This window comes from Cynocephalus volans, chromosome 1, assembly GCF_027409185.1.
Source record: "Cynocephalus volans isolate mCynVol1 chromosome 1, mCynVol1.pri, whole genome shotgun sequence".
Lineage (NCBI taxonomy): Eukaryota > Metazoa > Chordata > Mammalia > Dermoptera > Cynocephalidae > Cynocephalus > Cynocephalus volans.
The window spans coordinates 271,649,179-271,676,362 of record NC_084460.1 but is presented as its reverse complement, the minus strand read 5'-3'; the positions used below and the strand labels follow the sequence as shown (position 1 = coordinate 271,676,362).

General features: G+C 40.6%; 1 protein-coding gene and 1 pseudogene across 1 annotated transcript; one reads left to right on the top strand and one right to left on the bottom strand.

Annotated features, from left to right (window-relative positions):
- Window positions 1-273: 273 nt before the first annotated feature.
- Window positions 274-27,184, top strand: MDH1B (malate dehydrogenase 1B). The gene is made up of 13 exons (XM_063086353.1): window positions 274-295; window positions 1,881-1,993; window positions 9,850-9,984; window positions 10,187-10,329; window positions 11,734-12,230; window positions 15,966-16,107; window positions 17,458-17,621; window positions 19,851-19,990; window positions 20,290-20,341; window positions 22,548-22,628; window positions 25,157-25,222; window positions 26,263-26,328; window positions 27,156-27,184. Exons 1-13 carry the CDS (start codon window positions 274-276, stop codon window positions 27,182-27,184), a joined length of 1,650 nt encoding a protein of 549 aa, XP_062942423.1.
- On the bottom strand, window positions 2,935-5,692 carry LOC134378089 (transcription factor 12-like; annotated as a pseudogene).

The following is a 27,184-nucleotide window of genomic DNA, read 5'->3' as shown; positions in this document are numbered from 1 at the left end:
TGGTTGCAGAATGATTTATTTAGAAAGAAGAAAACCTGCCGAGGAGAAGGACTAATTTTCTTAGATGCAGGCAAAGGGACGGAGGAGATCAGAGAGTTTATAATGGTAGTGTATGAACGTGTACCGCAACGTAAGCCATTCAAAACACAACTTTGAACACCTAATCTCGCCTGCTTGGCTCCTGTTTCAGAGAACTCCTGCGTTACGCCCTTGGCGGTGTAGTTGCTAGGAAACCGCGACGCCGCGGTCCCTGCCTCTGGGTCTCGCTTGACTATGGCCAAATTCGTGATCGCCGGTGAGTGATCCCCGCGTCCGCCCGCAGATCGCTCAAAACACCAACAGCTCACCGCCCATGGCCGCTCGGGCAGTGGTCTTCCTAACTGGCTTCTTTTCTAGCAGTTCCGGCCTCTGGGAGGACCACCCCACGCTTTCTTAAGCATTCATTCAAAGGTATTTAGTGGACAGTGACCACGTGCCAAGCACTGCCGGTCGCTGTGGAGACAGTGAAGGGAAACATATTCCTGCCTTCCAGGAGCTTTCAGTCTCACGGGGTACAGAAGCATTTAATGAAGCACTTTTGATACGGTGTGATTAATGCAATGAGGGAGTCTTGCATAGGCCTCTGGGAACATAAACCCCCTGGTCTGGGTGTGTGGGTGAGAGAGGGGTGGACACAAGGAACTCGCTAGGGAAGGTGTTACAGGAGCTGAATTGTGAAGGTTTGGGATAGAGAGGCCAGTCCTGATGAACTCACAGAGGCTAGAAGCCCTGTGGCCTAATGGAGGATCTGGGTATGAGGGGTGTGACAGAACCTGGGGTTAAAACAGGAGTAGGAGCCAGATTCTTGCACCCCACCTGCACCAAGCAAAGATGTTTTTAATCTATTTTAAAGCCATGAGGAGTCACTGAAATGTTTTGAGCAGGAGAGTGGTCTGGATGGGTTTGCATTTTAGGAAGCGCACCGTGGCAGCCTTGGAGGGGAAGGATTGGAAACCATGTGACTGACAACAAGGAAACCACTGAGGAGGCTTTTATTGCAACAGTGTATTGTACCTTCCTTCTCCCCTTCTCAGCAAGTTGCTTCAAAGAGTACACTGCTCTTCCATCTTCTTCATTCCACTCAATCTGCCTTGTACTTCTGCCTCCTTACAGAAATTATCCTCACCAAAGTCAGCAATGACTTTTACAGAAGCTGTTCGGTCCTTGTAATATCTGACCTCTCTGATGCATTGAACACAGTTGACATCTACCATCTACCTAAAAATCCTTTTCTTCGCTTCTTTATTCATCCAGAAGAATATTTTTGAGCACTGATTAACTGTATGCTGGGAAGACAGTGGAAAACAAATTTACAGAGAATGTTGCATGTGTGACAGTGGCAGGGCAGGGTTCTACAGAAGGAGCAGATTTGGGAAGGGAAGATTTGGTAAGGGAAGTTATCCTAGACTCTTCACTCTCCCTCTCCCACAACTCCCTGCCACACATATCAAATCCTAACGTGATTTTACTACCACTCTTCACTTCACACTTTACCTGTTAGTAACTACTAAAGAGCAGTTCATTGTTAGTAGTTCATGCTTACTTAGTTACAGTCGGCAGCCTCCTAGAGGAAGTGGGGTCTAGCATAGTACTAGACAAGAGTAAGTATTCAATAGTTTTATTCCTTTCCACATTTTATTACTTAAGATTCTGACCTCCTATGAAATTTATTTTTATCAATATAATAAAAATCAGAAGTTTATTTCATGTCAGTTTATACTATAACTGTGTTATAAAATTATATCATAACTGTGATTAATTATGTAATCATGTGGCAAATACTTATAACTACATGATAATTTCAGTGTGTTGAAAAAAATGGCTAATTTGAACTCTTTTAGGTAGAGCAAATTGTCCATATTATGCTAAAGCAGAACTTCTGGCAGACTATTTACAAAAGAATCTTCCTGATTTTCGGATACATAAAATTACACAACGTCCTGAGGTTTGGGAGGTAAGAAGCCTTTACGGATTGTTGAACTTACTTATGCACAGAAATACGTTTTAGTTTGACTAACTTTTAGCTAATGTATTATGTTATCTTCTAGTAATGAATGTTCATGTGCTAATGATACTACTAATGAATGTTCATGTACTAATGAATACTACTAAAAAGAATCCCTACTTATCAGTATCAAAACGTTATTTATATATTTTTCCTAATACCAAGTAGAACAAATGATACCTTAACCAGAATAAATAGACCCTAAGTAAAATAGATTTTAGTGCTCCACCCCCACCCCAAGAATCCAGAAATCACTTGTTAACTTTTCATTCTCATTTGTACTGATTTTTGTTTAATGCTATACCAAATAATATCTTCCTGTTTCATGGAAAACACTATTTGTATGGAAAAAGTACAGGAGAGGGCAACAAAAGACTTTTCTCTTCCTTTTTAAGACACTAATAGATGTGCCAGGCCAATGGTTATCACTGCTTTGTTCTCTGCGTGTGAATAGCTTTAATGAAAGCTGGCATCAGCTGAGTGTAAATCAGCTTTCCATATTAACTTTTTCCCTTTATATATACACTTTACAGTTCTATAACTGTAAATAAAATTTGAAGTTACAATGCATTTGTCAATTCAGTTTAGGCACAAAGCAACTTCCACAGTGAGTAGAGAGATTGACATAGTCTGCACAAGCAACATGCTACTTGCAACAAAATATATTGCAAACCTCTCATGGGCTAACTTTCTATCTGATGAGCTTCCTATCTTCACTTCTGATGGAAGTGTTGACCAGAGTTTCTTGCTTCAAGTGATTTGTTTTTTCTTCTCCCTCCTGTCAGGTTTGTGTCTTCAGATAATCTGAGTTGTGCAAGTCCTTATGAGGAGAGGTCACTTTCTATCTAGCCTACTGATAACTCTGGAACTGGCTCATGTTTACGTATGACTCATATAGGGTTGGTAGTTTTAGTAAGCCCAGGATGGGTTCCCGGCAGCATGGTTGGCTCTGCCAATATCGCAGAAACTTTTTCTCCGTCCCTCCTCTTATGTCAGGCTGCTTTGAGGTTAAGGCATCTTTCTCTGACTTGCTGTTCTAGACTAAGGAGGACTGCTTCGGCCTCGTGAAGAATAAAGAGCTTTGTCTGGGGTTTTTCACTCTTCAAATGAAGCCAACACATTTGACCAAGTTTTTTCTTTTTTTTTTTGTCATTTTCATGACCGGCCGCACCGCACTCAGCCAGTGAGCGCACCGGCCATCCTTATATAGGATCCAAACCCGCGGTGGGAGCACTGCTGCGCTTCCAGCGCCACACCCTCCCGAGTGCGCCATGGGGTCAGCCCTGGCCAAGCTTTATGAATGCCTCATTAATATCCCACACACGCAAGCATTCTCTGGCATTGTTGGCCATCCGCCTTTCCTTCTCCCTTAATATCTTCTGTTCTGGGTTCAAATCCTCATCTCCATTAGTACTGCTTATTCTGCCTCTAGATGAAACCTTGATATCTTTTGGGGAGGATTCATCATCTGATTTCATGTCATCTGGTGAAGGAGGTTCATGAGGGTTTTCATCTTTTCTTTGTTTTCAGTCTTGATTTCTGTTGGAACAACAGATCCAGACTGACCTTGCAAACCACCTCTATAATTTTCTTGTGTTGTATGGTTCAGGTCTGTGCTTGAAGCAGTGACTATGCTAGACAGAACTGAATGATTGCCATATGAGTTTCAATGGAGGATTGTTTAGACATGTGAGTTTTAATAGCAATCATTCAGTTCTGTCTAGTACAGTCACAGCTTCAAGCACAGACCTAAACCATACAACACAAGAAAATTATAGAGGTGGGTGGTTTGCAAGGTCAGTCTGGATCTGTTGTTCCAACAGAAATAAAGACTGAAAACAAAGAGAAAGATGAAAACCCTCATGAACCTCCTTCACCAGATGACATGAAATCAGATGGTGAACCCTCCCAGCTATTCCACTGCTGGGTATATACCCAGAGGAATGGAAATCATCATGTCAAACGGATACCTGCATTGCCATGTTTATTGCAGCACTATTTACAATAGCCAAGAGTTGGAACCAGCCAAAATGTCCATCATCAGATGAGTGGATAAGGAAATTGTGGTATATCTACACAATGGGATACTACTCTGCTATAAAAAAAAAATGAAATACTACCATTCAGAGCAACATGGATGGACTTAGAGAAAATTATTATAAGTGAAATAAGCCAAGCACAGAAAGAGAAATACCACATGTTCTCACTTATTTGTGGGGGTGAAAAATAAATAAGCAAATAAATATACAAACAAATAAATGGGGTGGGGAGAAGAAGACTCACAATCACAACAATTCCTTAAACTTTTTAAGACAAGTGAATAGATATGATGTTGATGAGTGGGGGGAGAGGGGAGAAAGGAGGAACTGGTAAAGGGACATGAAAATCAACTACATTGTGTATTGATAAATTAAAATAATTTTTTTAAAAAAGAAAAAAGAAACCAATGGTCTTCCTGATGAGTTCCAACCACTGAAGCCGATTGCTTGTAGCAAGTCTTGATCCTCCTCCTTAGTTTGAATTGAGGCTTCCAACCGATGGTTTATGGAATGGTCCCCATAAATTGTGTGTATCATTGTGACCAGTAGCAAACTGATGGAAGGTCCCACAGCATAGTTTCACAACACATGGATAGCATCATCAAATCTATCAAAATGATCCTCCATTTGAAACTGCTCATAGACATCCTTTAAGAAGGACATTGCACCTGCACTCCCATGTTTATTGCAGCTCTATTTACAGTAGCCAAGATTTGAAACCAACCCAAATGTCCATTAACAGATGACTGGATAAGGAAAATGTGGTATATATACTCAATAGAATACTACTTTGCCATAAAAAAGAATGAAAATCTGCCATTTGCAGCAACATGGGTGAACTTAGAAAAAATTATGTTAAGTGAAATGAGCCAAGCACAGAAAGAGAAATATTGCATGTCTTCACTCATAAGTGGGAGCTAAAAGGAAGGAAGGAAGGAAGGAAAGAAGGAAGGAAGGAAGGAAGGAAGGAAGGAAGGAAGGAAGGAAGGAAGAAGGGAAGGAGAGAGGGAGGGAGGGGGGAGAGAGAGAGAGAGAAAGAAAGAAAAAGAAAGAAAGAAAGAAAGAAAGAAAGAAAGAAAGAAAGAAAGAAAGAAAGAAAGAAAGAAAGAAAGAAAGAAAGAAAGAAAGAAAGAAAGAAAGAAAGAAAGAAAGGACATTGCATCTTGCAAATGTTCATGAAGTTGCTGCTCAACTTGACTTCTCAGGGAATGGAGTGAATTGCCATAGGTTTGGGATAAAGGAGCTTGCCCTCTAGGTCTGGGCCTCTGACTGGTTCCTGTGAGAGTCAAAGGTCCTCCAACTGGTATTGATAGATTTGATAGAAAACTACTGCTGGTGTGGTCAGGAGAATAAATAGATGTCAAAACATTTCCAACTGCATCACCTGTCTGTGAGCTTCCAGCAACATTCCCTCTGGTTCCTTGCATAAAGAAAGTGCTAGCAAACATACTGGTTGGTGGCTTAGGAGATGGATAACTAGAGATTCACAGTTGAAATCATCTGAATTTGGGGAAGGTGCGTATACAGAAGAAGGCAAACCAGGAGGCACCTTTCTGACTTTCTCTGCTTGCAAAGGATCAAGTGCTGCAGAGTCATGGAGTGGTCTTCTTCTGGACCTTGTGACAGAGAATGAATAGCACGGTGTTCCATGTTTTCCTGAAGAAGACAGCTGTGTTAGTCTCCTGTAGTGGATTGAATTATGTCCCCCCAAAATTCCCTGAAGCTTGAGTTGTGTCCCCCAAGTTTTATGTATTAGGAACTTAGCCCTCACTGTGACTGTTAAGAGGGTGAGAAATCCTATTATGGTAATTGTAAGGTGGGGCCTTGAAGAAGTGATTGGGTTGTAGGACCGTGCAGTAGTGAATGGATTAAAAAATCGGGGTCAGGGGCATGGTTCTGAAGGCTTCAAAAGAAGAGGAGAGTCTGTCTGTTGCTCTCTCTGCTTCTACCATCTTGCAATGTGAGACCCCTGGGTCACTGCCGCCACCATCAGATGGACTTTGGACTTCCCAGCCTCAGAAACTGTAAGCAATAAATTTCATTTTCTTTATAAATCACCTGGTTCTGTGTTTTCTGTTATAAGCAACACAAATGGACTAATACAGCTTCCAAGGCCTAGATATTGTGTCAGAAGACTAGATTGACAGGCTGGTAATCCAGTGTCTGCTGTGCAGAGAAAATGAGCCTCTCTCTGACATTTTTTCCCATCAGATTTAAGTTCATGGAAGGTTTGCAGGACAAGCCTTTGTGGGCCCCTAATCAGCCATCATTTGAGTGATCACTGTAATGAGGGCTGTCTGTAAAACCTCTAGATGAATCATAGGAGGGTCTTGGTTGACCACTTTTTCCCCAAGATGTCATACTTCCTTGTTCATCCATACAGCTTTGGAGGCTGGGAAGTCCACAGTCCAGGGGAATCATCTCTTGAGGGCCTTCTTCTGGGTGGGAACTCTAGAGAGTCCCATGGTGAGCAGGTATCTTATAGTTAGAATCTCCTTCATACTGATATCCAATGACATGAAGGACTTGTTTATTTGAAATACCCTTCTTTGGGACTGTGTTTCCCCAGAAACAGACTTTGAGATAGAGATTTTGGTGAAGGGGCTCTACTGGGAAGTGCTCTTGGAAACAACATCCTGAGAAAAAATGAGGGCAGCAGGATTGGGCAAAGGGAGAAGTTGAACTGTGATTCATCTACAACAGAGGACTCCTGCAGGGAACTCTGAAGCTGGGATGACCTTTCAGAGATATCCCAAATTAAGGCAAGGGAGCTGAGCTTTTGTATTCCCACATCAACCAGTCATTGGATGCAAGCTGCCTCTGCAGAAGAAACTTAACCTAAAGCAATGTAGCTTTCTTGGGCTGAGGTCAATTCTTTGAGAGAGACTCAGCCCAGAGCCATCAGCAGCCAATACACCTGCTGTCTGAGGGAATGAGTGCCTTGGTTATGGGAGGGAATCTGGACTAGACATGACAGCATCTGCTACAGTCCACCCGTTGTGCCTTGTGGATCCACATGCTCCATGTAATAAGTTTTCACCATCTGGGAACAGTTTCTCCAGGATTCTGGTTGGCATTTTTCCCTGGGGAAACTTTACAAGAGGAAGGTTAGTCAAATGAACTTCAGTCTCCACAGCACATAGTTTCAAGGCCAACTGATATTCATCACCTCTCTTTTCTACTGTCCATTATAGATTCCCCTGACCCTCTGCTGGTCTGGGTGACCTATTAGGTGTGGTGACCTAGATCTGCATTTTTAAGAGATCTGAGCCCTAGTTTCTATTTTCTTTTCTGAATGTGACTCGTGCTCTTGTCCATTTACTGTCAGAATTGAGCAGGATGGTACCAAAGATGCCCCAATGGATAACCTAGATATTAAATGTTCTTTCTTGGCCACATCAAGCTTCTCTACATGCTCCTGATCATCAGGGCCTATTGCCCCTTCCAGAATGGGAACTCCTTTCCTTGCCTGCTGGTCTCTTGGCAAAGGAGCTCAAAGTGACCAAGTGGCAGCCATAGCTTAAATTTTAATGTGACTCTTCCTGTGTCCTCTGGTAGAAGCACTCCCTCTCTGAGATTTAGAGTCTCCAGACCCCCAGAGTCTAGAGTAGAGGGGTTCGGGGAAGCATAAATTCCCCAAGTGGGTCACTCTTAATTCCACCCCTTGGTTCCCAGATTCATGTTTTCTACCTATTGTGGTGGAACATTATATTGATTTAAGATGTATATCGCATCCAGAGGAAGGTGCCCCACCTTTGCAAAGTATTAGTCTCCAAACTGGTGCCTGTACCTTCAGTAGACTGTTTTACTCCTCTGTCAAGGTGGGTGATGTGGTGTATGATAGAGCCAGTGGATCTCCTGGTTTTGTTCACAGTGCCAAACCTCCTTTGTTCTAAAGTGGGTCTCTTGGTTCAAACTGACATTATGCATTATACTGTGTTGATAGATTAAACATTTTCTAAGTTCTTGGACACTGGCCAAAGCCCTACAAGTAAGAATAGCAATACTTTACCCCAAATATTCTTTACCCCTGATCCAAATCAAAATGAATCACTGCCCTTTAAAGGGTAGAAGAGGTCCGATGTAACCAACTTGCCACCAAGAGGGTGGTTGGTGTCTTTGAGGGATAGTGTCATTATCAGGGGGCCATCACTGGCCTCTGTTGCCAGTACATTAGCCATTTAGCAGCAGCAATAGCTAGATAAGCTTTGAGGAGGGATAGCCCATTCTCTTGGGCTGTTACACAGCCTCTGTCTCTTTCATGAGCCCTTTGTGCCTGCAGCTGTCTAAGTTATTTCATCTGCTGGATTGTTTAGTGCTTCTTTTGCAATAGATGGTCTCTGGTGGACACTGCCCCCAGCCTCTATTATTTCAGAATTTTATCATCCCATTTGCCAGGGAATCCAGCTCTATAACAGCATGTCCTTTAACAGCCCTGGCCTAGAATGGATAGCCTCACCAGGTTCTCAGTGACACTGGGACACCCCCCACCCCACTTTTGAGTGCATTGCTTATCACTTTGGTGAATGTAGTGTCTTCCATGCCCTTCCATAGAACATGGTAGACTAGTGGGCTTTTCAGCCTTCCATAGTACCATATCCACCAGCCTTTTGATCCCTTACTCCATGTCTTTTATGGCAGTTCTGGCATTTTTATTTTATTAATGTGAATCATCACTTTCTCCAAGCTTCCAAGAGCCCGTCTAGCAACACCTTATTACTATCTTCTGAGGTTTTTGCTAGGGTATACACTCCTGAACTGCAGAAGAGAGATTCATACTGATAAATTCTCCTTTGTCCAGCTTTATGTTTCACTCTTGATTCAGCATTGTCAGGGTTCAGTCCTATACATGTTCTCCCAGCAACATGCTCTGCTTGCTGCTGAAGGAAAGGGTAAAGTCCCTTTCATCCATAAGCCCCTCACTTCACTGGTCGGGCCATGCTGAGACTAGGGGGACATGGTGGAATCCTCACAGCCCCACCATTTGCTGTAAGGTAGGGAGATCTTCAACAGCAGCAACAGAAATTAGTTTCTAGAATTTTATTTCTAAGGTAGCCTCATTACACGTCTCCAATGACATGGTTTTAAGGCTGCTGCCATGTACTTTTTTTTCCCCCATCAAATTTAGCAGTGGGGTGTTGTATACCAACACTAGTGACATTAATGCTAATAGTGCTACCATGTACTTTAGGGATAAGAATGTTGCTCTCTGTCTCTACTTAGATCTTGTCACTGGAAGACCTGGTCTACACAAAACAGATAATGATAATTTAAACTTTTTCTGATAAATACTATCAAAAATTCCCAGATAATTTTTAGCTCACTAATTCAGTCTGAACTATATAAACCATACCCACAGATTTGAAAAGCAATATCAAATTTAATATGGCCCTAAGACTGGAAGTATCTCATATATAAGAAGAATAAGAGAAAAATCAGTTGATTTTTTTTTAATCACTCAAATTGGAATACCTCGCCTCTCTTTAAGTTAAACACTTGTACTCCAGATCTCCTCAGCAAAAAGAGCCACTTGCAGTGCCTTAATTTGGTCAATGAATTTGAAGGATATTTTTTCTTATTTTTATTAACTTGTTACTTAACTCACCACTATTTTCTATATTTACATTTTATTGTTTAAAGATATCTAAATTGTATTATACATACTGACATTAAAAACAAGCTAGCATTTAGTTTTAATTCTAAAGTATTGAATTGAATTCTCAGGCAGATTTAATATATGTCTTCACTTGGAATATCATTCAATAGGAGTGGCTGAATGATGTCTGTGAAAAAAATAAGTGGAGTCACAAAAATTCCCCCATCATCTGGAGAGAGCTGTTGGATCGTGGAGGAAAGTGTTTGCTTTTGGGAGGATATAATGAGTTCCTGGAGCATGCTCAGGTACATAAATTAAGTTGACTTATCTGTTCAAAAAAACTATCATTCTCTTACATTATTTTATTTTTCAAATGTCTTGCTTTCTGAGACATTCTCTCATCTCTCTCTCTATTCTGTTTTGACTTTAAACAAAAACTTTCCATTATAGCTATTTTCAGCTAATTATCTATTCTCTGATGTTGACTTTTCCTTTCCCAATATTTAGCTTTACTATAATGTCACCTCCAGCATGACGACTCAGCAGATGATGGTAATTGCTCAAGAGAACCTGGGGGCACATATAGAAAACGAGCTGCAGGAAGAAGCCCTGAAAGATTTCATCCACCCCTTGCAGGTCTGGATCACCAGGTGGGACAGTCAAACCCCAGGATTCATGAGATTGGCTTTTTATATTTAGAAAGGAAAAGAGATTGGATTAATTCCATGAAGGAAAATACCTGAACGTTGCATTTGAGATTTGTGTGTATATATAGACGTATGTATAGGGGTGTGTGTGTGTGTGTGTGTGTGTGTGTGTATTTTCCAATATAACCCATGTATGAGTTTTAGATTGTACACACACACACACACACACACACACACACATTTAATCTAAGATCAACTTTATAGAATGGCCGCTTTGCCTAACTTGCTGTCTCTGACAGGTGCTCTCTCTCCTCTTTCCCACTCACTAGAGTTCCTGGGCTCTCCCTCACCTCATGCACACACTCTCTCTCAGGAACTCTCCCCTCACCTTGCTCTTTCTTACTGTCCTCCTTCTCCCCTTTGCTCCTCATTGCCCCCATCTGGGGCACGTGCAGTCTCTGTGCTCGCTTTCTGTCTCTGCACTCTCTTTCTCTTTGTCTCTCTTGTGCTCTCTCTCCCTACCCCCCCCCTTTCCCGACCCCTCAGTCTCTCTCACACTGTCCTCACTACACATGTGTCTATCCTAATATATGCCCTCATTTTAAAAATTATTTGTTATTATGAAATATTTCAAATACAGAAAAGAATTGAGAATGAGATAATAAACCTCCATGACCTTATCACTCAGATTTAATAAATATCACATCTTCTTTAGACATTCTTCAAAGGATTAAAATGACACAGATACTGTTGAAACCTCCATTGTACACCTTCCCAAACCCACTGTGAATACTAGAAATGCCCAAATGCATTTCTGAACTCCCTACAGGGGATCATTACAGCTCAAAGTCAATAATCACAGCCATAAAGTACCCAGATAGTTGCTAAATTGTGGCTACAGACAAACCATACATAGCTTGTGTGGATCTTTGCCATCTTTGTAAGGATTTTTCTTTGTAAGAATTTGGAAAAGATAGTCTTTTCCAAAAAAATGTCATTACTTAGAAGATAAGGGTACAAAATTTTAAAAGAGCTATGGTTAACTGAAACTTATGTCTTTATCTTTTCAAGAGGAAATGTAAACATACAATTAGAGTTATATGACACAGATCTTTGAAATTTTGCTTTCTGCATATGGGGAATTCTAGTTTATTTGAAAACCTAATAAACAGGTGCATTTCTTATTTTTGGAATTGTTTTCATATGGCCAGAGTAAGGCGTTAGTAGTGAGAATTTTTTGTTCTGCTTATTATTTCTAGCCTTAAAAATGTTTATGTAGCTGTGTGTATGCCTATATAAATATTAAATCACCCTATTAACGCACATGCAGGCGTATCTATTAGGAACAGAGGATTAAAAGGGGCAAAGGATCTAAGCATTCATAACCGGCCTTTGCACTTTTATCAGTGCAGCTACTCCTGCCTGCTACAACCTAATTCCCATATTGACAAGCGGTGAAGTGTTTGGGATGCATACAGAAATTAGCATCACTCTGTTTGACAGCAAGCGGGTGGAAGAACACCTCGAAAACCTTGTGATGGAAACCCAGGACCTGGCATCGCCTGTCCTCCGCAGCGTCTCCATCTGCACGAACGTGGAAGAGGCCTTCCGTCAGGCCCACGTTGTCATCATTCTCGATGACACCACCGAGCAGGAGGTGCACACGCTGGAAGACTGCCTTCGTCGCAGGGTGCCTCTGTGCAGGCTCTATGGAGACCTGATCGAGAAAAATGCTCAGGCCTCTGTCAGAGTGATTGTGGGAGGAAAAACCTTTGTGAATCTGAAAACGATTCTGCTTATGACATATGCCCCAAATGTCGCACACAATATTATCGCTGTGGCACTGGGGGTGGAAGGTGAAGCGAAAGCTGCACTGGCCAGAAAATTGAAGACATCCCCCTCATGTGAGTGAACTCCTGTGTTAGTTTATGTTTTTGTTTTGAAACAACATGATTTCAAAGCAGCTAGGAAGAGCACTGAACCCTCTAGGATCACTCTGGATATCTGTAATAGAAAGAGGAAACGGATACAAAGAACTTCTTATAGTAAGATTTGACTACTGTGCAAACGTTTTTTTACTGCTTTCATGACTAACTAACTCTGTCCATCATTATAAAAATGAATAAACAGATATTTAATATAAGATCTATATTATTCAAGTAATAATTTGAAACCTAATATTCCTAATATTTGAGACCTCGAATTCCTAATATTCTATGATAATAGTCGGTTAGGGTAATTAGTGTTGTCTTTTAAAAAAATCTGTTTGAAAAGGTCTGTATTGAAGTCATTCTACCCCACTTCCCCACCTGTGTGACCTTGATCAACCATTTAATCTTGCTGTGCCTCAGTTTCCTCATTTGTGAAATGAGGATGTTAACAGTACCTACCTCCTAGAATTGATGTAAGGATTCAATGAGATAATATTTCTGAAGTACTTACAAGAATACCTGGCACACGGTAAACATGTGCAAGGATGTAAAACTTATCAGTAGGATTATGATATCTGATCACTTTCTGCTCCTGTTCATCTTTGAACTGGTAGATGTCAGAATCATAGAAAGGTGAGACAATAAGAATATGGATTGTATTTAAAAAAAGAGATCACATGTGATATATTTTAGCTATTTGTGCCCTTAGATGGAGCAGGTGCAATGGCATCCATTGAGAATGGAAGGAGGGCAAGGCATTCTCTCTTGCAAAATTGGGAAGACAATGGAATGTGAGCCTTAGAACATGCTAAATCAGGGAAATAAAGAACTCCAGTGAGCCTAACATTATAGCCAGAGCTGTATTATTCATTTCTTTACAATGTAGTCCTAGAAATAATAATTTTTGGTATTCTGGCGTACATATTTTAGTGTCTTACCCCCAAGGTCAGTACAAAACTCAACCAAATTAATACTAAAAGTATGCAACAGGAAATGAAAACATTTTCTAATCATTTTATCTCTATCATCAACCTTATAATTATATACAGATATAATTACTTGTATGGACACTGACATCACAAAAGGTCACTGATAATGCTGATGAAGTGTCAAGAAGAGGCAGTGACACAAAATTTAAAACAAAGTGGGGGCCCAGAGGAATTTCAACCAGAAGGGTGCTCTCTTGAGGGTCTGCTAGTGCCATAACTCTAAGCTCCACTGTACTCAAAGTCAATAAGCAAGTGAGAAGCAGAAAAAAGAAAAAGAGAAGAAAGTTGGGAAAAGGGAAGAGAGACATTAGAGGGACAGTAGTCAAAGTAGAATCATCAGTGGAGCAGCAAGGAAAAACTCAGCAACAGCAAAATCACCCAGGAAATCATTCAGGGATCATTCCAGATGCCAAGAGGATAGCAAACCTTTTCAGAAAAGCAAGGCTCAGGATATCCCCTAAGTTCAGCTCACACATAACCTTGTTTCTCAGAACATGTGTATTGGCTTAGCTGCAGCTTCTTCTGTTGCAAGTGATAGAAAGTCAACTCAAGGTGACTGAATGCAGATAGAGAACTTTTTTCTCACATAACTGAAAGTACAGGAGGCAGTTGTTATTGCAGGCATAGCTGGTTGCTGGGGCTCAAGTGATGACATCAAACTTGCTTGTTCTCTGTCCTGGCATGTCCCTCAGCTCTGCTTTCTGCAGTGTTGTTTTATTCTCAGAAAGGCTCTGTGAGTAGCAAAATGGCCACTGGCATCCCCAGATTCATGCTCGTAGCTTACCCCCCAGTAGAAAGAGGGCTTTCTTTCCCAAGTGTTTGTGCAAAAGAACAAACTCATTGGTCAGGCTTGGACTACATGCCCATCTCCACATTGTGGTCAGGGGGGTGGAATCTGGGTCTTGTGCCTATTGGTGCCCTATGGGGTGAGGATAGCTCCACCCAAACCATATGGGCTGAAATTGGAGAAGGGGTAGTTATTTAAAAAAACAACCAGTATGCTGTTAAGAAAAAAAAAAGAAAGAAAAGAAAAGAAAAAGTGGAAGAGACACTGGGAGGGGGAAAAAAAAAACAGTGGACATCCACTATATTTTTCTATAGAATGATTTAGGGTATTTAGAGCTACAAAGGGCCTCAAAGCCAATAAGAAAAGTGAGACCCAGTGAGATGAAAAGACTTCTTTAGACTATAGGCAGGAAGCCTACCATGTGCTTCCCTGCGGCTGGAGTATTATTTTTCCCCTCTGGGATCCCATGAGCTCCCAGCCCTAACCATCTCCACATGTCCCTCCTATGGCATGCAGCTATTGGAGGGACCCAAGAGCACATAACTAGCTCTCTTAGGAGTCAGGTGGTGGGGAAAGAACTAGCTGCTCCTACTTCACGAGTCACTTTGATGAGGGAGAGAATCTCAGAGGACGATGATAGACCATGATGGTTGACCACCCAAGATCTGTTTCCCACACTCTTCTCCCCACAGCCTGTCTCCTGCTGTACAGGTTCAGTCACTCATTTTCTGAACTCCTCTTGCAGTCAGGGACTGGCTGAGTAATGTAATCTACTTGGGGTCCCCTGGGAAGGATATTTCACCCCTTGAAAAGAGTAAGGCAAAAGAGGAAGCCTCTGCCCATTCTTTTCCCTGCTTCCCACCTTTGAACACAACTGTGGGAGAGTGTGACACTTGGAGCTGCTGCAGCCATTTTAGGACCATGAGGGGAAGGCTAAGAGAACACTTCTTTGAGCTTCTGAACCAGCACATGTCACTGCCTGTCTTGACTTATTATCTGAGATAAGTAAACTCCTTGTAGTTAAACCAAGTCAGTAAGATATGCTGTTACTTGAAGCAAAAACCAATCTTACCTCATACAGAATAGGAAAGAATTTAACTCCACAATAGGAAGTGGTATGGCCTTATAATTAAATTTTTAAGCAAATAAATAAATTAATAAGTAAATAAATAGAATTACTGTACTTATTGTCCCTTTGCATATAATGTTGCTAGACAATCCACAATTATGGAATCCTATTAAATGCCAATTCTTATTTCTCTCTAACCCTCATCCTCTTACATTTCTTCTCAGCACGCATCACTTTGTACAGTAGTTCTTTCCTCACCCACCTCCCTCCATCCCCAGAATGTTGTAAGAATTTGCACTGATTGGTTTTCTGCCAAACACAGTAAGTAGAAGTGCCTCACAGATAGAATATAATTCATAACTATTTGTTGACTAAGATATTCCCCAGGGTCCTCTTATCACAACACTCTCATTTTGCAGGAGATTTAACCCGCCCAGTTAACTCATTTGCCCAAATTTCTATTTCAGTCTAGAATCCAAGATGCCTTTGCAAAATCAAAGTAGATAGAAAGTTCTTTCTCACTCTCTCTCAACCTTTCTCTTTCTCTTAATGGCAAGCAGAGTAATGAAGTTAGGACCGACCCCAGTGATATAATTTTTAATAGTTAATTTCTTTCAGGGAACATTTCATTATTCCTTGAATTTAATTATGTACCCAGAGCAGTCACAGAACAGTATTAGGGGCTGCCAAATCCTGATGATCAGAGAGGCGATCCACACCTTTTGCACAGTTTTAGGGAGTGTAAACTCAGACTCATTTTATAGCAAAAGGACCAATCTTAAACACGCAAACAAAATATAGGCTTCAGGGTTTTTTTTTATATTAATGTGCATTATTATGGATTTTATTTCTATTCCTAATAGGCATCAAAGATGTGATAATTTGGGGAAATATCACTGGAAATAACTACATTGATCTGAGAAAAGCAAGGATTTACAGATATGATAGTGCCATTTGGGGACCTCTTCACTACTCACGCCCTGTCTTAAACTTGATTTTTGATAGGTATGGTATATTTTTAAGTGAAATATCCTAACAATGTTAAATAAATGCATAATAGTTGTTGTAGTCTTTTAAATCCTCTTATAAATCTTTGTACAAAAATAACTTGCATTGTTTACACTCATGTTTGTTCATGCTCTTTATCAGAGAAACAGAAAATTCCACAAGATATCAGCTTATCAATCCTCGCCCCCAATTTATTTGATTTTGAAGTTATCCATCTTTAAATTTCAGATTACCTTTAAAGAAGCTCATACATTCCATTAAGGTTATTTCTCAAGCAAGTTTGTACAAAGGGAATCTTATTTAACCTAAAGACAGAGGTATGTCTCCAAGTTGAAATTAGTTGAAACATTTTGAGAAAGAAGAGTTAAGGTGACCAGCAGGCCCAGGCCATGCTGGGTGTTCTGTCCCAGGTGAGGCAGAATGAGGAGGTAGTGAGGGGCACAGTCCTAGGACTGAGCCACCTGGGTTGAAATTCTCACTTGGCCACTTTTTAGCTGTGTGACTTTAGAGAAGTTACTTAACCTCTCTCTATGTCTCAGTTTCTTCATCTGCAAAGTGGAAATAGTAACACTGTATGGGCCTTACAGGGTTGCTGGGAAGATGAAATGGATTGATTCAGGTAAGACACTTCGAGCTGTGCCTGCCACAATGAACACCAGCATTATGATGAGGCAGAGGAAGAGAAACGGGCAGCGGTGCCTTCGAAGCATTTTTCTAAATTTTGTATCACTTTCCCAGTTGTATAGCATTTCCTTTCCATAGCTCCTTGCCTTCTTTCTTTTTCTCAGGCCACAGGGACTTCATCCATGCCTGGGACTGATGGATCCCTGGAGCATGATACCCCTGTGCTTGCTGCCTGGGCAGGGCCAGTGTCGCATGGAGCTGTGCCATGCTGGCCTCACAGGGGCGCCCTTCACCATTTGCTCTAATCCAGCTGAGATGTTCCCTGAGTTTAAACTTCAGATCATAAAAAAAGTTATTCCCTAATTCCCAACGTGAATAATGCAATGCTTTATGAAATTTTTTACTTAAAATGAAGGATATCACTGATTCCACAAGAGCATCCACATAGAATAAATTCTTTGTAAGGAAAGTAATTGTTTCTGCAGTCTTTGACCACTTTTCTATGTCCCACATTCACATTGTCATGTTTTTACTTTGAAATTTGAGGGCTTCTATCTGCTACATTTCATTATTTTTCTATCGACTCTTTATGGGGTGTGAAGACACTTGAAGGGGCAATGAAGTCATATGCTATTTTGATTTTGGATGTGATTCCTTGTGCTTAGTTCATCCTTTTTTATTTCCATCCCTCACTCCATTGTAAAATCACTTCTCTCCTTTCAGTGAGTGGTTAAAAAGAGAATTTGTGGAAACTCTTAAAAAGTTGACCGCCACTGGAAGACAATTTGGAGGCATTCTGGCTGCACACAGTATAGCCACTACGTTGAAATACTGGTACCATGGCTCACCGCCTGGGGAGATTGTGTCTTTAGGAGTACTGAGTGAAGGTAAATCTAAGTTTTTTGTATCCTGTAATGTTTAAAAACCTCCATGTATGCCTTGGGCTCCTAATTCTGTGTTTCTACCTGTCTAGCTCTTAGCATGGCCTATAAAGCTGTCTGGACTTTTACAATTTCATAATCATTCATTTGGTTATTCATTCAGAAATTCAACAATATTTTGTATGAATGTACTGGGAATACACATAGAAATTAGACCTGGCCTCTGCCTTCAGGAAACCTATGGTAGAGTAGAGAAGAACCAGATCCATAAATATAATAGTCTTGTTAGGTTTTCCTCACTGTTCCCAGCTGAGAGAGGGAAGGTGTGATCAGTTCTAGGCAGGTAGCAGGAAGAATCAGAACGGGCTCCATACAGGAGGGCAATCCAGGAAGCCTTAAAGGATGGGTAGTGTTGACCAGAAGACAAGTGTGGGAAGAACCCTGGGCACAGGGAGCCGCAGGAGCAAAGGCACAGAGGCAGGACACAAAGGGGCACATCAGGACCCAGGTCTCAGAGTCCCAGGCAGCACTGGGGGTGTGGTAAGATGGCTCTCCATCCATAAACACTATATGTAAATTCATACAGCCTTAATGTATTAATCTGCCAAAAACTATTGCGCAGACTTCTACCATGTTACAAAACAGGAAAGAGAATAGCTAGTATTCTGTAGGTTCTGTCCAAAGCATCTCTTCCCTCTGTGTTCTACTATCTTCTTTAGCAGGCTTACTCACTACCAAAGCTTCAGGCCTGGGCCTCTCTGCTGAGCTCTAGCCTGCAAAACATTGCCACCTGCATGTTCATGCTGTCACTTCAAACCAACATACACCAAACTGAATTTTGTGCCTTCCTTCCCAATCTGACCCACCTCTTGTATTCCTTATGTTATTAGTCAAACCATCTTCCCCTTTGTTCCAGTGACTCTGGTGCAGCTCTAGGAAATGTCCCAAAATCCCCCATGTCAGAATGAATCTCTGTTTCTTCTCTATACTTACATAGCATTTTGTTCCTGTATCAGACAGTGTGTTGTAGCCTGCCTTTTTTTGGTAGTATGGTTAGTGGCATATATCCCCTTCATTAGCATGTGTATACCCTGAGGGCAGCAGCTCTGTCTGAGTCATCTTTCTGCACCTTTTGTGGGAGCAGCATTTTATATGGTAGATGCTCAGTGCATCTTGGTCAATTGAAGTTAAGGTGCATGAACATTACCATAGTGTGAATTCAAATCAGTATGTTACCTTTTTAGGGACATAGGCATTTTAAACCTTATCTTTATTTGCAGAAAGAAAGTTTAATTAATCTCTGTAGGAATTTTATTGAAAAATAAACAATGCAATACTGGGAGGAGGGGGAGAAGTGATCATTGCCTGTCTCCCTGAAACTATTCCATATGGGTAAATCCTCATACACTGTCTGCCCACAAGACTAGCTCTTCACAGATAAAACAAATACAGAATGAACAGAGGACCTGGGAAGCCCTCTAAGGCAAAGTATTCTAGATCCTGGTTTCTTGATTGTCCTCAATGTTTTGCTCTACTGACAATATTTTTGGTGTCTAGAATGGCAAGAATAATTTTCTTATTTGATTGAGGCACCAGAAAAGGGGTCAATTTTATCTGAGTGGTGCTCAGTTAGTAATAAATATTATCAATCTTTTTATTTAAAATACGTTTAAATGAGGAAGTGGGAACTGCAAGAAAATAACCAACTTCCCTGCCCCCTTTCTGTTCCTTTCCAATGCCTTTATGCCCAGTGACTGTCATAGTAGGCTACAAGAGCTGGGGCTCAGATTGGGCAAATAACTTAGGCTCGTGCACTACATAAGGGGGTCAAGGAAAGCAATGGGAGGCAGACAACAGAAATACAGACAAGGCACGGAAGAAGAAGCCTGCATCAGCAGATTGGGCAAATAACTTAGGCTCGTGCACTACATAAGGGGGTCAAGGAAAGCAATGGGAGGCAGACAACAGAAATACAGACAAGGCACGGAAGAAGAAGCCTGCATCAGCCTGTGCATGTGAGAGACATACAGAAGGGAAAACTGTGTGAACTTGAATGTGCTCAATCAGTACTTCTAAAGTGAGTGCTTCAGTCCTCCCTGAAGAGGAATCCCCAAAATTTAGTTCCACCATTATCATTCCAAATCGTGTATTATGTCTGTCCCTTTCTAGAATGCTTAAAAGGAAGGGTTAATTTTTCTGAATTCTTTTGTTTTTCTTTGTGTTTGCCCACTGCAGGCCAGTTTGGTATTCCTGAAGGAATTGTCTTTTCTATGCCTGTGAAATTTGAGAATGGAACTTGGGTGGTTCGTACAGACCTCAAAGATATTGAAATAAGTGAAAAAATAATGACCAGAATGACAAGTGATCTAATTCAGGTAATATCAGAATAGATACAAAGGAACTGACTTTAATAATGACCTTAAACTGATTCTCCTTGGCCAAGGCATGCACTGGCTTTTTGTGGGTTCAATTTGCATGTATTCCTAAAAGTAATGAAGCAATAAAAGTTTGAAGAAATCAATGGAATACTAGTCATTTGGTTATATAATTTCTGGCATGTTAAACATATTTGTTTGTTGTTTTAAAATTAAGGATCAAAATATTTTCCTATTAAAGAATAATTAAGTTAGTAATTGTGGTCATTTAATTCTCTGATTATGAAATGTTTCAACAGGAGAAACTTGTTGCACTTGGAGACATGATAAATTTTCATCCGTACCAATCAGGTAATCTCTTAGATGTAATGTTTTATTGGGCTGCTATTAACAGTGTATTAAAATATTTTTTATAACTGAATCATGATTAATATAGATAACTCTAATCCATATTTTATAATTTTTAAACTGAATTATAAGCAAAATAAGTTGCCAACTTCAGTGTGTCCTGTGTCCTTTGAAAGAAAACATCCCATAGAATACTAAAAAAAAAATCGTATCTTAACTGAGGCCACCAGAGGTAGGGGTTAGCAAGGAAATTATTATATTGGGCAATGCTGAATGTACTAATTATCCTGATTTGAGCATCACATATTGCACATGGGTATTGATATTACATGCTATACCCCACAGATTTGTATAATCAATTATGTTTTAATAAATAATTTTTTTTAATTTGAAAAAAAGAAATCACATCTTAAAATCACTATGATCTTATAAATTTTGTGTATACCATATTTATTAGTTTCCTATGGCTACCATAACAATTTACCCCAAACTGGGTGGTTTAAAACAACAGAGGTGTGTTTGCTCACAGTTCAGGAGACTGGAAGACCTAGATCAAGGTGTCAGAAGGGACGTGCTCCCTCTGAATGCTTTAGGGAAGAGTTCTCACTTGCTTCTCCCAGTGTCTGGTGGCATCACTTGGCATCCTTGGCTTGTAGCAGCATCACTCCAATCTCTACCTCCTTCTTCACACGTCTATCTCCTACCTGTGTGTGTCTATGTTTCCAAATCTCCCTCTCATTATAAGGACACCAATCATGGCACTTAGGGCCCACCCTAATCCAGTATGACTAGATCTGGTAAGACTCTATTTCCAAATAAGGTCACATTCACAGGTGCCAGAAGTTAGAACTTCAGCATGTCTTTTGGGGAACACAATTCAACCCACAACATCATATTTACTTTGGGATAGCTATATTAAAAAACAATACGTTTCAGTAAGCCTATTTTTCTTGTTGGCATTTTCTCTAATCATAAACTCATAAGGAAATACTGTCATCTTTCTTTCCTTTGCTTTAAAGAAAATCCCATCTTAAATATGGAAATAGACAAGAAGAAATAAATGAATTCATTTATGAAAAGAACTTTAATCCAGCCTTTTGAAGCCCAATATTTCCTCCTTCCACTAATATTTATACCAACTATAGCCAGTGCTAGGAGCCGGAGATACAGTGGTGAATAAGGTAGACCTGATCTTGTCCTCTTGAAAACTGCAGTTCATCAAGGGGCCACGCATTATACAGATGACTGCACTTATGGTGCGTCTGAGGACCGAGAGGTTCATGGTGCTGGGCTGTGAGAGCTTGTGGCTGGGGGTGGAGAGAAGGACTTGAGGCAGGAGAGCAGATGAAGTGATAGACTACAAGGTCTAGATTGGATGAAGAAGAAAATAATAACTAGGAATAAAAGAGTCCAGGCAGGGGTCATATTGAAAGTATTTAACAACCAGTATGGTGCAGAGTCCAACCAATTAAAACAGTTGCTGCCTTTCAGAATGGGGTATCTGGTGAAAAGAACCTGGCAGAGACTGAGGAGGGTCATTGGTCTGGACCTGAGAAGGATTAGTGAGGGTAAAGTACCGGCCGTGGCAGGAAGGGCAGGGAGACCTAGAGGAAAAGAGGTTGTGGGCAGAGGGTGGGGTTCTGGCTGATGGTCAAGTCACCAGGAGTGGGCCAAACCTCACAAAGCCCAGAGGTGCCGTGAAGACGGAGGACACAGGCGCAGAGGGATCTGTAGTCTGATGGGCAGCTGGCTTTAACTCAGACTCTTTTATTCTCAGAATTTAGAGGCCCTCTGTTTGGCTTCCTGTGTTTGGCAGACTAGAGCTGCAAATTCCTTTCACTAGAATGAACTGCGAAGCAGTCATCCTAAATTTGACTCCATTGACTGGTAGTTAATTCTAAAGTTCCCATATGGACTTGCATTTATACAGAGTTTTGTGAAAGAAGATGACCATGTTTTATGCTGTGTTTTTATTAACAAAGGTCATAGTCTATACATATTTGATTGATCTTGACTCTGTCACTTTTGGACCTTGCCCCAAAAAACACTATTCCAGGGATTCCAAAATCAGAGCATTGAAAGTAATCAGAGCTTGGCACCCTCTCACAGTCTGGCAATCTCTGCTTATTAACATACCAGTGAGATGATTTATGTATGAGGTTTTTTTAATCTCTTCAATTAATTTAATACTTAATTTCCTGACTTTTAGAAACTGAATTAGCCAAAAGAGATGAAAGGATCTCCTTACCCACTGCAGAATACACCCAGGAAGAACAAAGGATCCCAGATGGTAGGTATACTCAATCGAAAAAAAAATGCCCTTTTATCCAAGGGTTAAAACTAAATTTTGAAAAAACGAATTTGATCACCCATTAGGCATAAGATGGGAATTAACTCGTTTATCACCCTCATCCTATACTCAAAAATAAGATCATATTTAAAATCTGTTTAAATCTTCGGAAGAGATTACCAGATGTCCATTGAGTACCTTCTATCTGCTGGTTGCTCTGAGAGACACTGGGGACACAATAAGGAAGTTATGGCCACACAAACTGTCTAGGGAAAGGGAGCCAAAAGAATGTGAAAGGTAAATGCCAAGGCACACAATGAATTAAAAATTTAGTGAAACAGAGCAAGACAGGTCAAAAGGAAGGAAAGTATAAAAACTCACAAGGAAAGGAAAGACCCTTATAATGTACGAAGGAGAAAATCTAATCATATCTTGAAATCTAGCTGGGACTTTGGACAGATGGCTAAAGATAAACAAATGGGCATTTATTTATTCAGAAACTGTGCTAGTTCAGTCATGCAAGAATGAAAAAGTTCTAGAGATCTGTTGTATAACAATGTACATCTATTTAAAAATTTGTTAGGGAGGTAGATTTCATGTTATATATATTTTACCATCATTAAAAAAAAAAAAGTAACTGTGCTATGTGATAGGGTCATAAAAATAAATCAAACATGGTTCCTGCCCTCAAAAGTGCTCACCACCTCAAAAGTGCTCAGCACCTTGTGAAACAGCAAGCAAAGCAAAGAGAAAATTACTTTACTGAGAGGGGTCTTAGTCTGTTTGTGCTGCTATAATAAAATACCATAAACCGAGAGGCTTATAAAGAGCAGAAATTTATTTCTCCCAGTTCTGGAGGCTTGGAAGTTCAAGATCAAGGCAGATCCAGTGTAGGGTGAAGACCTATTTCCTCATTCATAGATGATGCCTTCTCACTGTGTCCTCACATGGTAGACAAGAACACACAAGCTCTCTTGGGCCTATTTTACAAGAGTACTAATCCCATTCATGAGGGCTTTACCCTCAGGACTTAATCAACTCCCAAAGGTCCCACCTCTTGATTTCATCACATTGGGATTTAGATTTCAACATATGAATTTGGGAGGGATACAAACATCCAGACCCTAGCATGAAGCAAGTGCTGTGATAGAGAGAGGCCACATAGGGAGTCTCCTACCATAGACTGGGAGTGTTAGGAAAGGCTTTCCAGAAGAGATGACATGGGAGCTGGGTCTGGGAGGATGAGTAGGCATTACTCATGTAACTGAGTGAAAAGGAAGTATTCAAACGGAGGGTTGGGTAGGGAGGAGGTTGTGAAAGGTATTCCACCAGAGAGAAAAGAATATGGGCAAAGGAGGCGTTTTCAGTGATCAAGTGTGTGACCAGAAATATAAACATGGGGCAATATAAAATTGTATTCAGAAAACAATAACTAGGGTGGGTGGGCTAGAGCATCCACCCTAGTTATATTAAAGAGGATCAGTAAGGCTGGGAAGGTAAGTAAGAGCCATCTGTTGCTTGGCTGAGTGGTTATTTAGCAATATGGCCGGTGGATAGCAGGACAACACATGAAATAGATGGCATCAGTCTTAGATAACTAATCTGGCTGTATCATGAGCCCTAGGGAGGACTATCACGCAGCCCAAATCACTGTCCGGAGGAGCGTGGTGAACTCAGTCCCAGCCAGCATAGACCTCCGGAGAGGCCCAGTCAGCTAGACAGTGCCTCGAGGCATCTGAGTGGCAGCACCATTATTGCAGTTGGCCCAACTGGTGTTAAGCAACACTTAAGGAAAGGACTGAGGCCACTAAGGCTCTTGTGAGAGAACTGAGAAAGACTGTAGGATCAGCCATGAAGAAGGTGACTGGCAGCTTTTCAGGATGCAGGAAGAGAAGCTGAATTGTAGAGTATGTATTCTCAAGACTACTTGCACCATAACGATTTAAGTTTCTGATTAAATTTTTAGGTTCTTAGACTCCCCCTACTAAGTCATAATCTTATGCAGACTAAGGAACTTCAGTGGTAAACAAGTGGAGAAAATGGGTTGATTTCAGGTTGTTTCGTGACGATTTGTTGAGTGAACATTACAATCGAATATAACTTATTATAGTGCTTTCCATACTGTGGAAACAATTTCTATGGAAATAGGTGGGTTGTAAAAAAAATTTAGCGGGTCATGAAATCAATTTAATAACTAGCATTTTCCCCATTGAGGTAGAATAAAATTGATAACAAAAGGGTAAGAAAACCAGATTTCCCCCTCAATGAACTAGAATAGAATAGAAAGAAAAAGATAAATAGAAAAGAGAAAGAGGTAAGTAAGAATAGATTAGGAAAGGGTAAGAATTATTTGATGTAACTTTTTGTTCCACTTATATGTACACAGTGCAAATACTGGGCTATAATGTAAAGTGCATTTTTTACTATGGGTCATGGTCAACAAAATTTGAAAAACACTAACTTAGAACTTCTCACAGGTTGTTGGTTCTATTCTAAACCCAACATGTTTTATTTAATTTTGGTTTCAGAACGTAAAGACAGCATGTATTCTGATCTAATCCCAGAAGAAGAAAAAGATCTAATTATGTCCGATGGTGAGTCAATAGCATTATAAAGAATCTCTGCAGTGCTAACAGTCAGGTCCACTCTTAGAGAATGGGGTTGTGGGCAGAACGACATAGTCTAGCAACCAAGTAACTTGTAAATAACTTCATTTCTTCTCTTGTACTTTACTAGCTCTTTGAAAGAAGGATAAAAATGTCAACAATTTTTTTAATACTAAAACTGCTCCCATGCCATCCTCACCCCATACTCTCCCACTCTGACCTCAGCTCTACCCCTGTGTCTCATCCTCGTCCCCGTTTCCTTCTTCTCAATTCTTCATTGCAAAGACAAAACAGCCCATATGGCAAGACTAGGTTCTCCTTAGACAGTGGGTGAGACTCAGAGACCCAAGTTAGAATTCTCTTTAACAGGAAAAATCTGGGAATTTTTGTGATAAGACACATACATACATACATACATACATACATACATACACACATGTATACACATGCGTGTGCACACACACACAGGTACTTCAAAAAGTTCATGTAAAAGGTAATATGAATCTTTCCATGACCTTTTTGAAGACCCCCCATGTGTGTATACATATATGTATATGTATATATACACACACACATAAAATGTGAATACTTGCAAATATTTATGTAGAGGCTTGTTTATTTTCTAAATCTGCCATACAAATCGTATATCAAAAAGTAATGATAATCTAGTCTGTTTCCATTTCTAACACTTTTTTTACCTGAAACTCTCTGTATAGAAGGAAGCTGGCAAGCACTGAGATATCCTGTGGGGTGCAAGCCCTCATAGGGACATTTGTAAAAAGATGCTATACAGAGCTGTTTGGCTGGACGTCTGCTTACTCATATTGCCTACCAGGTCACGGACAAGCCACTGTCGTGGGTTAAAACTCCATATTAAAGGTGTCTAGCATTTTCAACTCCTAAGAGAGCAAGGCCTACAGAGAAACTTCAAAGGGGAAGCAATAAGATAGGAGAAAGTGAAAATAACTGCAAAAATCAATGTGCTTTAAATGCTAAAAATTATTCTTTTAATTCTCTCTTTGCTGCAGTGGACTCTTTAGATCTGATTCCTCAAGCCGTCTCTGAAAAGCTGCAGAGTCTAGATGCCACAAATGGTAGGTGGTAGACAAAATGTTAACAAATATTTTCTTATTCTACAAATGGAACTAGGTAGTAGGGGACCAAATTTCCTTTTGATATAATTTTTTTCTAACCTTCCCTCTTCCACATCCCCAGTGACTCAGCCTTTCTTGCCCCCCACCCCCGGAACCTAGCTTCCCACTTTTATGACCAAGACTATAACAGTGAGAACCTAATCCTTTCCTCAGAATGAGTAAGTAGGGAAATGGACACAATCGTTACCTGCACAGCCAGATTTCCAAAGTATGTGACCGAGCTATCCAGATATTTTATGAAAACAAGGCCGCTGTAGATTTCTTTGTTGGTTGACCAGTCAAGATATTCAGCCAGGCCTCCACGCTTTTATTTAAATGTCCAATAAAATGAACACAATCCAGTGCACCTCCCATTCTGAAAATGTGTAGCACGGTGGGCTTTGGGATGGGACTAACCATGGGGGATTCGCGTTGGCGTGTGGAGGAGAAGCAAGGGCAGGCGAGGAAATGGGGCTGGTGGCACAGCTGCACCCACAATTCAGAATGAGGAGCAAAGGAGCCAGGAGGGACTGCACATAGGAATCGCCTAAGGGCAGGAAAGAGCCCAGAGTTCTTTTTGCTACATGAAAATATCTCGTGATGGTCTTTTGGTTTTATCTCCCCGTAGAGTCCCTCTCACACATGCACTCTCTCAGCTGTTGAATCAGATTGAATGCAGGAATCCAGTAAACAGAAGGAAGAGGGGAAGAGAAGAAAAGCTATGAAAACATAAGCTACTAATGTATTTTTTAAATAGTTACATCTTTTCATTTTTCTTCCGTTTACAGACCCTGAAGGCAAAACTATGGAACCCTAA

Coding starts and splice junctions, on each gene's coding strand:
- MDH1B (XM_063086353.1), top strand. CDS start 274: ATGGCCAAATTCGTGATCGCCG. Junction 10,330..11,733: donor TTGCAGGTCTGGATCACCAG/GTGGGACAGTCA, acceptor CACTTTTATCAG/TGCAGCTACTCCTGCCTGCT. Junction 26,329..27,155: donor GAGTCTAGATGCCACAAATG/GTAGGTGGTAGA, acceptor TTCCGTTTACAG/ACCCTGAAGGCAAAACTATG.